The 13,765-nt window shown below is 44.4% G+C and overlaps 1 protein-coding gene across 1 annotated transcript in view; it reads right to left on the reverse strand.

Moving 5' to 3' along the window:
• stk32a (serine/threonine kinase 32A) overlaps positions 1 to 13,765 on the reverse strand; it is a 53,424-nt gene that overhangs the window by 26,008 nt on the left and 13,651 nt on the right. Inside the window, exon 5 of the mRNA XM_052537461.1 lies at positions 2,462 to 2,635. Coding sequence (XP_052393421.1) covers positions 2,462 to 2,635 — 174 coding nt within the window. The remainder of the gene's footprint in view (positions 1 to 2,461; positions 2,636 to 13,765) is intronic.

Raw genomic sequence — 13,765 nt, forward strand, 5'->3', positions numbered from 1 at the left:
CATTTGTTTTTTTAATGAAATTCTGTCTCAGTCATATTTCACATTTTTTTTGCCATCTATTTATAAAATAGTTAATAATTTTTTGGCATGTTTTTACAGCACTAAAAATGTCCAGTTATTGTTAAAAGTGCTTTTTGATTTAATTTGGATTTCATATCAGCTTTAATACGACTCAGTTTAATGCTTATTCAGTTCAATTCGACTAACAGTGTTGATGTTGCAGAGTTAACCACATCATTAATCTAATATGAAAGTGTAAATTAATTGAATGAGTATGCATAACTTCCCTATAATACTAAATTCAACTCAAACATCAGTTTAGAAACCGAACCCCATCTGAATAGTGCAGATGAAGAATGGATAAGTGAATGGTCTTTCTCTCTCATCCACCACTTCCTGTTTTGAAGAGCCCCATCTCTTAAGACACTGTTAATTGAGCAGCACTCTAGTGTTAATAATTCAAGTAGCCGTGAGCAAAAAACGGTGTATTGTTTTTGTCTCAGGAGCGCATTGGGAACAGGGCTGTCCTCCGTCTCAGGGGAGATCTTACATTAGGAACATAAATGCACTGGAGGATACAAACATGTGCTGTTCCTCATGTGGTGTAAAAGATACTGCTATTCAGACAACATAACAGGACTAGTTAGTGAGTTAACCTACTGTAGCTACAAAAGGCTGTGGTTAAAGAGTCTTGTATGGCATAATGTGCAATAGAGTATGTTTTCACTAGCAAAAACTTGTCCCGTGTTTTTAAAGCCTATTATGCTTTTTATAAAGTCTTGGTTTAGGTGTAGAAAGGCTTTATTTTTCACATATTTTACAATATTGCTGCACCTCTCTTCTCCGTCTGTATCAAACACAGTGTTTTGTTCACGTTTCGATGAAATCCCTTGTTTCGAAATACGAAATGTGCTCTGATTGGCTACTGTCGCTCACCCAGTGTGTTGTGATTGGTGAACCGCTTAGCGTTCTGACACGCCCCTTACAATAACTGCCAGTTTCACCTCTTCAGCTGTAAATATAAACAATGGCGACAATAGTTAAAATCAGACTGTATTTTGCTGTTTGGTGCATCAAGCCATGATAACAGTGACAATTTGATGTGTCAGTGAATATTTGCAGGTTGTTTTTGGTTTCTCATTATGTAAGTGCACATTATTGCATATGTTGTCTGAGTTTGTTGTTAATTGATTTATATGAGCTACAGTAGCTCTCTACAAAATCACACCAATTATCTGGCAATGTAATTGCATGTTACATGCATCTTAACCGTTTTTATTGTTCAGTAAATTGTTCCATCCGGTTGCACCAGCTGGACGTACACCCGATTGTAACACTAGGCTGGATGTTAAATTTGCATTAAATCGTGCGTAGTATTTATACCCGTTGCACCATCTCGGCGTATGCTACGTCTGAGACTTAATCTTATGCCTAGTCAGAAGTAGGTGTACAGTGAAAAGTCATGATTTGCTCTGACATTATTAGTTTCTAGGATTCATGTCTGTTAGTTCATTTCTTACTGCAGATGTGAACTGTAATGTTTATGGTCTTGTTTTTTTGGGGCAGTATGAGCGATATCAATCGCGAAGCTCGGAGTAGGCTTGCTACCACACTGCAGACAGAAACTTAATTGAATACAAAATATATTTCTTTACAGCATATAATATTTATGCATTGTATTACATTGATTTATAATATTTTAAATAACCTTGATTAAATCTGTCATAGGAATGCTCACAGAGAACTCGGATTTAAAAACGCTGTCTTTTTAGGAACTGTTTAGTCATGGAAATTATGGCGCGGTGGCTTCACTTGTTATAATGTCAATTCAGTTCTATATTAATAGTTGTAGCCATTGTGGTGTGAACGTTGTCTCAGATAGATCTATAACTGCAAGAGAATGTGTCATGTGTAAGGATCCACAATGTAAGTAAGACAATATTTTAAATGTATTTATTAGTTTGTGGCATGGGAAATAAACTGTTACTATTTGTAAAAGTGTTTGGTTTGCATTATTTAAAATTTTGAGTCATATAACAAGGCATTAAAGATAAAATCATACAAACAAACAAAAAGAAAATAAAATTATGTTCTTATTTCACAACATAAAAAGAAAAAGTTACATCTAGTTACATTTAGTTACATCTATATATATATATATATATAGATGTAACTAAAACTTTAAACTTAAAAACTTGTTTTAAAAACAGAGCTGCATTAAACGCGCTTCAAGTTAAGTTGTAATTAATGCTGTAATGTTAACCATATACAACATTTAAGCTACAAACTCAACAGCTCTATTGTCTGTATCTGTATAAGCAAACCAGACCAGACCACACAAAGAACAGTACAGTTTATCATCATCTGACTAATGTTTGTGCATTACTTTATTATTATTATTATTATTTGTGCTTTATTGATTGTATTACTGGATGTGTAAAATCTTGATGTCAGTCATTACCTGTGGATGATGTGTTTGTTTCGCAGGTAGTGCAGAGCGAGGGCGATTTCACACACGTAGTGCTTGACTGTGCTCTCTGTAAAGTGCACGTTCTGCTGTAGATGATAACGCAGATCTCCTCCCAGCAGCAGGTCAACTACCATGAACATGTCCTCCTCATCTTGAAACGAGTACCTGCATTAGACAAATGATGACATAATTCACATTAATTTACAGGTCTGATTTAGAGATTTCCGGCTATTTTATTGCAACCAAGACACCTGCTTGTTAATGCAAACATCTGCTCAGCCAATCATGACGTGACAACTCAATCCCCGTTGGGGCAGAAATGTGATCTAAGTGACTTTGTGGAATGATTGTTGGTGGCAGACGAGGTGGTTTGAGTATCTCAGAAACAGCTGATCTGGGATTTTCACACACTGTAAACATTCTCGAGTTTACAGCAAATGCAGAAAAACAAAAAAACCTCCAGTGAGTGACATTTCTGTGACTGAAAAGGCTTTTTTAACGAGAGAGGTCAAAAGAGAATCACCAGACTAATGAGTGCAAAAAGAGTGGACCATGCAACACACAAAACACCAATTAGCAAATAAAACATTTGAACTAGGTAAGAGAATAACACCCCAAAATGATCATTTGGATATTAAGTTAAAAGTTAAAAACATCTTGATGGATTTGTTTCAACTTTTGTCTTCTCCAGATGTGAACTGATGGACTGGAGTGCTGTGGATTATTGTGATGTTTTTATCAGCTGTTTGGACTCTCATTCTGATGGCACCCATTCACTGCAGAGCAGCCATTAATGAGACACTGATGCAATGCTACAGTACATTTCTCAAAATCTGATGAATAAAAAATAAACTGATCTACATCTTGGAGGACGTGAGAGGTAGTACATTTTAATCAAATATTCCATTTAAAAATGTACAATGTCTCACCCATATTTCCGGTGAGATATTGTACATGCAAAAAAATGGTGCATGCTTTTTGAGCTATTTTGCAGGGTCTCTAAAAACAAAGCAAGCAAAAGTACAGAACCCTGGTCATAGAAAAAGTACAGAACTACTTTTCCCTGTTTGTTTATGTCTTTCATTCAGAGAAATATATCCGACTGGCAGGTATAAGCTTGTTCTGTTTGTGCCCTCAGTAACCCATCGATAAATCAATGCTCAATCAGAACTCTTCATCAGCAAACACTCATTTTACTCTCATTTGAAAAAAAACATAAAACAATGCAACATTGATTTTTACATACTCACTGCCTGCTGATGTGTCCTTCCATTTAAATATATATATAATGTTTTAAAAATAAGTCTCTTCTGCTCATCAAGACTGCATTTATTTGGTCAAAAATACAAAAAGCAACAGTAACATTATTGTGGCGGGGGAGGCGTGGTTTAGCAAAGTCTGCAACGGGAGAGCGAATGAAGAGACGAGCTGTGGTAAGTGGTTCAGGTGAGAGACAAGTAACAGCTGGATATCGTTGCAGTGATTGGCGTGGGGAACCAGTATTTAAGCCGCACGACATCCGGAGAAGGACGAGAGAGCTGAGGTCTCGTGGGGAGAAAGAGCCGCCAACGGACGCGGAGAGATCGTAAACCCAAGTGCAGTGCAGTGTATCGAAGACATTTGAACATTTGAATGCGCATGTGGCACGAATTTATTTCTCTGTTTATTTTTTATTATTAATACATACCCACGAGCCTCAGAACGCCGACCCCGGTCTCCTTCCTCTTTGATCCTCTGAACTTTACTACACTGGTGCCGAGACCCGGGAGGAAGGAGAACACTTCCACCATGCAGTCTACGTCAGGACCATCGCCTACCCCATTTGCAGACATTATAACATTGCTCGCGGGTCTGCACCAGGAACATCATAAGGCCCTGCTGGATCTGCGAGACGACCATGAACAATGGTTCCAGGCCATGATGCAGGTCCAACAGGAGGGCCGCGAGCCATTCCAGAGCTTGCTGGACCTGGAGGGTCGGATGGGTGAGGCCTTTCCCCGTGCCGGCCCCGCCCCCGCCCCCACATGCCAATCGCAAAAATGTATTGTATTGGCACAGTAGCTCTGGGACTCGTGCCGCAAATGGCTGTTGGCTGGAGCGACGCTGAGACCATCATCAATGCGGGGTGCTGGAGCAGTTCATCTCACGCCTTCCAAAGAAGACCGCCCAGTGGGTCCAGTGCCACCGCCCGGCGTCGTTGGATCTGGACATCCAACTGGCGGAAGACCAGCTGGCGGCGTGCTCCGGGGTCGGCGAGCCCCTTCCTTCTGTCTCTCTCTCTCTCTCTCTTCCCCTGTCTCCCCCTCCCCCTCACCCCAAAATCTGTCCCTCTCCCTAGGTCCCATTGGAGGGGGCCACCGAGGCCCGGCCCTGCTGGAGGATTGGGATGGAGCCCGCAGCCGGGGCACGAGGCCCTGCACGGGGAATGGCCGCATCCCAACGAGGGGGGACTGAGGAGCCCTATGCTGCTTCCCCACGCCAATCCCCTGACCCACTTCCAGCCACTAGGGCGGCGGGGAGGCCTGGGCCGGTCTGCTGGCGTTGTGGGGATCCGGGCCACTTTGTGGATAGGTGCCCGGTCATGGAGGTGGGGACACTGGTCCGGATCCCGGACGACCCGCAGGCTGCCCCTGATCAAGCCAGGCTGTACCAAATACCCGTGAGTATTAAGGGGGGTACCTATCAGGCTTTGGTGGATTCAGGTTGTAACCAGACCTCCATCCATCAAAGCCTGATACAATCCGGGGCATTGGATACGGGCCGCATGGTTAAGGTGAGGTGTGTGCATGGCGATATAGTGGAATACCCTGTAAAGGCCATAGCCATTAAATTCAGGGGCCAAAAGCATAATGTGGAGGTGGCCGTTAGTCTGCGCCTCCGACATCCGCCTAATCTTGGGAACTAATTTGCCAGCCTTTCAGCAATTATTGGGCTGTTTAACAGTGGATGCTGTCAGGGGGAAGAATCGGCTGGGGGGCGGGGCGAGCGCTCAGGTGGGAGAATCTGTACCAGGACCTAGCGGGGCGGTCTCAGGGGATCCGAGCGGCCTGACGATGCTACACCTTTCCAGTTGCGATGACTTTCCACTGGAACAATCCCAAGACGAGACACTCAAACATGCGTTCGAGCAGGTCCGTTCTATCGATGGGCAGGTCCTCCACCCTGAGCGCCCGCTAGCCCATCCGTATTTTGCCATTATCAAGGATCGGTTGTATCAAGTGACCCGCGACACTCAGACAAAAGAGGATACAACCCAATTGTTAGTACCTCAGAGTAATCCTATGGCGGGACACTTAGGAGTAACGGCAACACTAAATTGACAAACGACCCGATTCTTTTGGCCGCCTATTCACGAGAACGTGCGCAGGTGGTGCGCGTCTTGTCGGGAATGTCAGTTGGTAAACCCACCGGCCACCCCAAAAGCGCCATTGCGCCCTATTCCCCTAGTGCAGGTCCCCTTCGAGTGAATTGGTATGGACCTCATCGGGCCGTTAGAACGATCGGCAAGGGGACATCGCTTCGCGTTGGTCTTAGTGGATTACGTGACACGATATCCTGAGGCAGTGGCAATCCACAACATCTCGGCAAAGAGTGTGGCGGAAGCCCTGTTTCATTTAATCTCCCGCATGGGAATCCCGAAGGAGATTCTCACGGATCAAGGCACCGCCTTTATGTCACGCACGTTAAACGAATTGTACGGATTGTTGGGCATTAAAGCGGTGCGTACCAGTGTCTATCACCCACAAACAGACGGCCTGGTTGAATGGTTTCATTGAAAACCATGATCCGGAAGTTCGTACAGGAAGATGCGAAAAATTGGGGCCGGTGGTTAGAACCCCTCTTATTTGCTGTGTGAAATCCCTTGCACTGGCCCTAGGGGGAGATCACCTGCGCATTTGCAGGTGGAATTTGCGGATGTGTTTTCGCCCCTACCTGGTCGTACTGGCCTGATTCAGCACCACATTTAGACAGAGCCGGGTATCGTAGTTCGCAGCCAGCCATATAGGTTACTTGAACACAAGAAAAAAGTAGATCAGACTGAATTAGAGGCCATGCTGAGGATAGGGGTAATCGAGGAGTAACACAGTGATTGGGCGAGCCTGATAGTTTTAGTACCTAAATGGACGGCTCGGTGCAGTTATGTGTAGACTATCGCAGGGTGAATGCAGTATCTAAATTTGATGCTTATCCAATGCCGCGAATTGACGAATTGCTCGATCGGTTAGGCACGGCTCGCTTTTACTCGTCATTGGACTTAACAAAGGGATATTGGCAGATCCCCTTATCTCCCATGTCTAAAGAAAAGACAGCCTTCACCACGCCGTTCGGATTACACCAATTTGTTACGCTTCCGTTCGGCTTGCTCGGGGCCCCAGCTACGTTTCAGCGCCTCATGGATCGAGTGCTGCGGCCCCATGCTGCATATGCATATGGAGCATGTGAGGGCAGTCCTCAGGGCGCTGAGACGGGTGGGGCTGATGGCCAACCCAAGAAGTGTGCAGTTGGGCGGGAGAAGGTAGAGTATCTGGGCTTCCATTTGGGAAAACCAAAAAGGAGGTGAGGCAGTTCTTTGGGCTGGCGAGATATTACAGGAGGTTTATTCCTCGTTATTTGGACCTTACCAGCCCGTTGACTGACCTCACTAAAAAGGAGGTACTGGATACTGTCCAGTGGACGGAGGGGTGCCAACAGACCTTTACCCGAGTTAAGGCTGCCCTGTGTGGCGGGCCGCTCCTGCACTCTCCAAATTTTTCTCTCCCCTTTTTCTTGCAGACGGACGCGTCGGACAGGGGGCTGTCTATTTGAATATACTTTAAAATATAATTTATTTCTTTAATCAAATCTGAATTTTTTGCATCATTACTCCAGTCTTCAGTGTCACGTGATTTTTAGAAATCACTCTAATATGCAAATGTATTTTATATATATATATATATATTAGGGGTGTAACGATACGCAAATTCGCATTGAACCGTTCGGTACGAGGCTTTCGGTTCGGTACGCGGTACGCATTATGTATACCGAACGGTTCGTTGGACTAATTAATTATATTTGAAAAAAAAAAAGAGAAATATAATGTTATGCGTTCAACAAGGTAGCCCGATAACCCAAACGACGTAACAGGCAATGCCCCTGACACCAAAAAAACACCAACTTATTGTTATATGTTTATGTTAGTCTACTCAGTCAGGCGCTCGCCCACTCAGTACACGCTGAAGGCTCATTCCAAAATAGCCAATACGTTTAACAGACCAGAAATAGAAGATCCTCCAATAACCAACAGGTCTGGTGTTTGGGTGCACTTTGGATTCCCTTTAAGCTATAATGGTGATGGCAAGAGAGTGGTGGATAAAAAAACAACAGTATGTCACATCTGCTACATGACAATAGGGTAAACCAGCGAAAAAAAACAAAAAAAAAAAACACCAGCGGGGATACTTGAAACATGTCAACTCATTTACGCCGACATCACCTTATTGTGTCAGTATCTGGGAAAAGACGAAAAAAAGGAGAAACATACATGCAACAAACTATCCCCGCAGCATTTAGACACCGGTACACCATTGTAGCTTACAGGGAATCCAAAGTGCACCCAAACACCAGACCTGTTGGTTATTGGAGGATATTCTATTTCTGGTCTGTTAAATGCATTAGACATTTTGCAACGAGCCTTCAGCGCGTGCTGAGTGAGCGAGCGCCTTAGGGGCCGTTCACATATCGTGCCTAAAAATGCGTGGAAAATGCTAGTCGCGCCGCTTTCTCCTCCTTTCCAAAGCGCTCGGGCAGAAGCGGGTCTTTGCTAAGCAACAATGACGTGCTCTTTCCATGAGGCGCGGAAATTTCAGCAAAGGATAAATGGATTTGCATCTCTAAAATCGCTTGCAGTAGCTGTGGTACTAAATTTATTTCAAAATTGCAATCCATATACAACTATGATCAGCTGTTCCTTCATCTTGGCTGAGTTTTTAACGTTGTTACAGGAAAGGATGAAGCTGATTGGTTAGTTAAAAAGTGTGACGTGACGTGACATTCAGCCAAGTATGGTGACCCATACTCAGAATTCGTGCTCTGCATTTAACCCATCCAAAGTGCACACACACAGAGCAGTGAACACACACACACACACACTGTGAGCACACACCCGGAGCAGTGGGCAGCCATTTATGCTGCGGCGCCCGGGGAGCAGTTGGGGGTTCAGTGCCTTGCTCAAGGGCACCTAAGTCATGGTATTGAAGGTGGAGAGAGAACTGTACATGCACTCCGCCCACCCACAATTCCTGCCAGCCCGGGACTCCAACTCAGAACCTTTCGATTGGGAGTCCGACTCTCTAACCATTAGGCCACGACTTCCCCATCAAAGTTCTTGTCACATGACCCGCGGAGCGCTTGCGGCATTCTGAAAAGTTGAGATGTTTTTACATTTTGCTGTATCTAAAACGTACCGAACCGAACCGTGACATCAGTGTATCGTATCGAACCGAACCGTGAATTTTGTGAACCGTTACACCCCTAATATATATATATATATATATATATATATATATATATATATATATATATATATATATATATATATATATATATATATATATATATATATATTTATATATATATATATACTAGAGGTGGGCATAGATTAATTTTATTAATCTAGATTAATCTCACTGTGATCTTGAAATTAATCTAGATTAATCTAGATTAATCTAGATTAAAATGGCTCATTCGAATTTTGCCAAAGGCATTCAGAATATGTGTGTTACACAAATAAAATTGACAAACAGTAAGTCTTTGAGAAGGGGTCTATCAAGCTAGGTGGTGCATTAGAAAAGGGGCTCATCTCCTGTTTCCAAAATGCATCACAAAGTGCTTGAAAAAGCTATACAATCAAACCTACATTTATTCAGTCACCTTCAACATTTCTCACATTATTACAGTTTTGCTATATATATCAAAAATTATATCTGGTGTCTTGACTGTTAAAACTACAAAGTAATTCATTCAAGAGCAGTGAGTGATTTTCGTTCATTTTCTTGGATTAACATTACAGCAGTAGATAAATTAGGCGCGGTCACTTTAAGAGACGATGAATGCATTCAATATAATACACATTCCATTTTTTCCCCTCAACTGTTTACTTTCGCTTTAGAAATAACGGACAGTTTTTTCGAGCATAATTTCCAAGGAGGATATTTTGACATATTTTGTATGTAATTGTCGGCACAAGATAAAAAACAAGCAAATTGGATGTTCAAGTGTTTTGGAAACGCCTTTATCTGCGTGAGTCCTGAACACCAGAACACTGCGGTACTGAATTGGGCTCTTTCACATCTTTTTGTTTGTTCAAACTGCGATTTGTATTTGTTCAGGTGCCGGAGGGAGCTCGGTTCAGTGTCGCTGTCTGTGATACGCGGCGCTCTCTCTCTCCCGTGCGCACGCAATATATAACAATTTTTTTGGAACCTGTCTTTTAAATTTTATTAGGATTCTTTGATGATTTTTTTTTTGAACAGCATTTATTCAAAATAGATTTTTTTTTTTTCATTTTTCCCTAACAATCACCTCTGATCAATTTAACATCCTTGCTAAATAAAATATTATTTTCTTTTGAAAAATAAAAAAAAATGTACTGACCACAAACGTTTTAACAGTATAGTGTATATGGTTACAAAGTATTTATATTTCAAATAAATGCTGTTCTTTTCAACTTTTCATTCATCAAAGAAACATGTTTTCATGTTTATTAACACTTAAAGGGATAGTTCACCCAAAAAGGAAAATGAGGTCAATAATCATTAACCCTCATGTCGTTCCAAACCAGTAAGACCTCCATTTATCTTTGGAACACAGTTTAAGATATTTTAGATTTAGTCCGATAGCTCTCAGTCCCTCCATTGAAACTGTGTGTACGGTCTACTGTCCATGTCCAGAAAGGTAAGAAAAACATAATCAAAGTAGTCCATGTGACATCAGGGGGTCAGTTAGAATTTGTTGAAGCATCGACAATAAATTTTGGTCCAAAAATAGCAAAAACTACGACTTTATTCAGCATTGTCTTCTCTCCCGGGTCTGTTGTGAGCACGTTCACTGCAGTGTCACGAACGAATCACTTAATGCAACCAGATCTTCTTGAACCAGTTCACCGAATCGAACTGAATGGTTTGAAATGGTTCGCATCTCCAATAAGCATTAATCCACAAATGACTTAAGCTGTTAACTTTTTTGATGTGGCTGACACTCCCTCTGAGTTAAAACAAACCAATATCCCGGAGTAATTAATTTACTAAAACAGTACACTTACTGAACTGCTGCCTAGCCAGATAATGAACGATCGTTCTCGAGTCATGAACCGTTTCTGTTGGACATGTCCGATTCGAGAACCAAGGAGCTGATGATACTGCGCATACTACATACTACAGCGTGAAGCAGAATGACACACAGAGTGTCTGAACCGAACTGATTCTTTTTATTGATTGATTCTGAACTGATTCTGTGCTAATGTAATGACACACGGTTAAACCGAAGGCTTGAATCTGTCACAGTGTCTGGTCTGTGTTTCCCTGGGTGTCCACTAGTGGTCTCACTTCCCCATAGGCACCCCACTGCAGGCACTACATTTCCCACAAAGCCTTGTCCCTTCATCACTGTTAATTGCACACCTGTATTGCACTCAGATGTCTCCACTCCCTTCGTTATCACCTGTCCATATATACCAGCCTATCTCATTCTGTTTTCATGGATTTTTTTTTCCGTCACCCGGTTTTCTCGCGTTCCCTTGTGTTTTCATGTTTCTTGTTTTTGGACTGCTTTCCCCGTTATTGACCTCTAGCCTGTTTTGGATTTTGATTTTGGATTACTCCATTAAACACACTGCATTTGGATCTCTCCTTTCCTGTGATCAATCGTTACAGAAGGACTCCATCATGGCCAGATCCAGTGCTGTGGGACTTTGTATCTGTTCCCCAGCCAGTATGGAGGAGCGGAGGGCGAGGTTCCAAAACCTAACCACCCTCCGTCAAAAGGGGAGTGGGGTGAGTGGCTAGGTGCAAATGTTCTGGATCATGGCGTTAGGAATTGGGTATAATGATGCGGCCCTGAAAGACTTATTCAATGCCTGTCTGGATAACCCTGTGCCGGAATGGGAAATAAATGAGCTGGTTCATAATGTACCTGTAAAATCGTTCTCAGTGGGATACCCAAGCAACACCTGTCTCTCCAGGTGTGATGGCCGACTCTAGACCGGTGCCTCCAGACAAGATGGCCGCCAGCCCAGCACCACTGCACAAGATGGCGGCCAGCCCAGCACCACAGCACAAGGTGGCCATTAGCCCAGAGCCATTGCACAAGATGGCCGCCGGCCCAGCGCCTCTGCACAAGATGACAGTCACAGGTGACCCTCCAGAGTCGAGTCAGGTTCCTGTTGACCCTCCAGAGTCGAGTCAGGTCCCCGTTGACCCTCCAGAGTCGAGTCAGGTCCCGGTTGACCCGCCAGAGTCGAGTCAGGTCCCCGTTGACCTGCCAGAGTCGAGTCAGGTCCCGGTTGACCCTCCAGAGTCGAGTCAGGTCCCCATTGACCCTCCAGACTCAAGTCAGGTCCCCGTTGACCCTCCAGACTTGAGTCAGGTCCCCGTTGACCCTCCAGACTAGAGTCAGGTCCCCGTTGACCCTCCAGAATCAAGTCAAGTCACCATTTACCCTCATGAGTCAAGCACTACCACAGTTAGACCTCAGAAGTCAAGTCAAGTCACCAATGATCTTCATGGGCAAGGTCAAGTCACTGGTGTTCCTCATGGGCAAAGTCAAGTCACCAATGATTTTCATGAGCAAAGGCAAGTCATCGTTGAGGTTCATGAGCAAAGTCAAGTCATCGTTGATCTTTATTGAGAAAAATCAAGTCACCCTTGATTTTCATGAGCAAAGTCAAGTCACCATTGATCTTCATGAGCAAGTTCAAGTCACCGTTGATCCTCCTGAGCAAAGTCAAGCCACCGTTGATCTTCCTGAGTCCAGTCAAGTCACCTTTGATCTTCCTGAACCCAGTCAAATCACCACGGATCTACCAGAGCCTATTCACATCTCTGCTGAACTACCAGAGCCTCTCCATGTCTCTGCTGAACTAACAGTCTCTCCACGTCTCTGCTGAACTACCAGAGCCTCTCCACGTCTCTGCTGAACTACCAGAGCCTCTCCATGTCAATGCTGAACTACCAGAGCTTCTCCACGTCTCTGCTGAACTACCAGAGCCTCTCCACATCTCTGTTGAATTACCAGAGCCTCTCCACGTCTATGCTGAACAACCAGAGCTTCTTCACATCTCTGTGGAACTTTCAGTGCCTCATCATGTCTCAGCCAAACTTCCTGGTTCCTGGAGGCCATCCAGGAACACACCACCTGCCCTGTCATGGCCATGGAGACCATCTACCATCTCCTCAGGGCCACGGAGTCTACCCTTAACCTGTTCATGTTCTCTATTCCAGGCTTACATAACCAGACTTGCTCTCCTGTGCCATCGATCCCACTGTGGTGGTCTTCGGCGCCGCCCTGGTGGGCTTCTGTCTCGACCGCACGGCTGTGATGTCTGTGCCGCCCTGGTACGCTTCTGTCTCGACTGCACGGCTGTGGTGGTCTTCTTCGCCGCCTGGGTGGGCTTCTGTCTCGACCGCACGGCTGTAGTGGTCTTCTGCGCCGCCCTGGTGGGCTTCTGTCTTGACCGCACTGCTGTGGTGGTCTTCTGTGCTGCCCTGGTGGGCTTCTGTCTCGAACTCACGGTTCGAGTTCCACCTGCTCCACCCTGGATTCCTGCCCTGTCGGCTCTGCCCTGGGCCCCTGAACTTTCTGTTCACTCGTGACCTATTTGTTTTGTTGTTGTTTTGTTTGTTTTTTCTCTCTGTTTCCCTCTATGGACCTGGCCTTCTGTCCCTCCTCCTTGTTCCTCCGCCGGTCCACCTCCCTCCTGGTCTCCTTGTGGTTGTTGTTTTGTTTTGTTTTTTTTCACTTCCTGTCTCTATTTCCCTCTATGGACCTGGCCCTCCATCCCTCCCCCTGGTCCTCTGCTGGTCCACATCCCTCCTGGTCTCCTTGTGGTTGTTGTTATGTTTTTTCACTTCCTGTCTCTGTTTCCCACTATGAACCTGCCCCTCCATCCCTCCCCCTTATCCTCCACCAGTCCACATCCCTCCTGGTCTCTGTGTTTCTTGGTTTGTTTTTGTGTTCGATGGAGGATCTGGTAGCTGCTCCTTAGAGGAGGGGGTAATGTCACAGTGTCTGGTCTGTGTTTCCCTGGGTGTCCATATACTG

The sequence above is a fragment of the Carassius gibelio genome, chromosome A21, assembly GCF_023724105.1.
Source record: "Carassius gibelio isolate Cgi1373 ecotype wild population from Czech Republic chromosome A21, carGib1.2-hapl.c, whole genome shotgun sequence".
NCBI classification, from domain to species: domain Eukaryota; kingdom Metazoa; phylum Chordata; class Actinopteri; order Cypriniformes; family Cyprinidae; genus Carassius; species Carassius gibelio.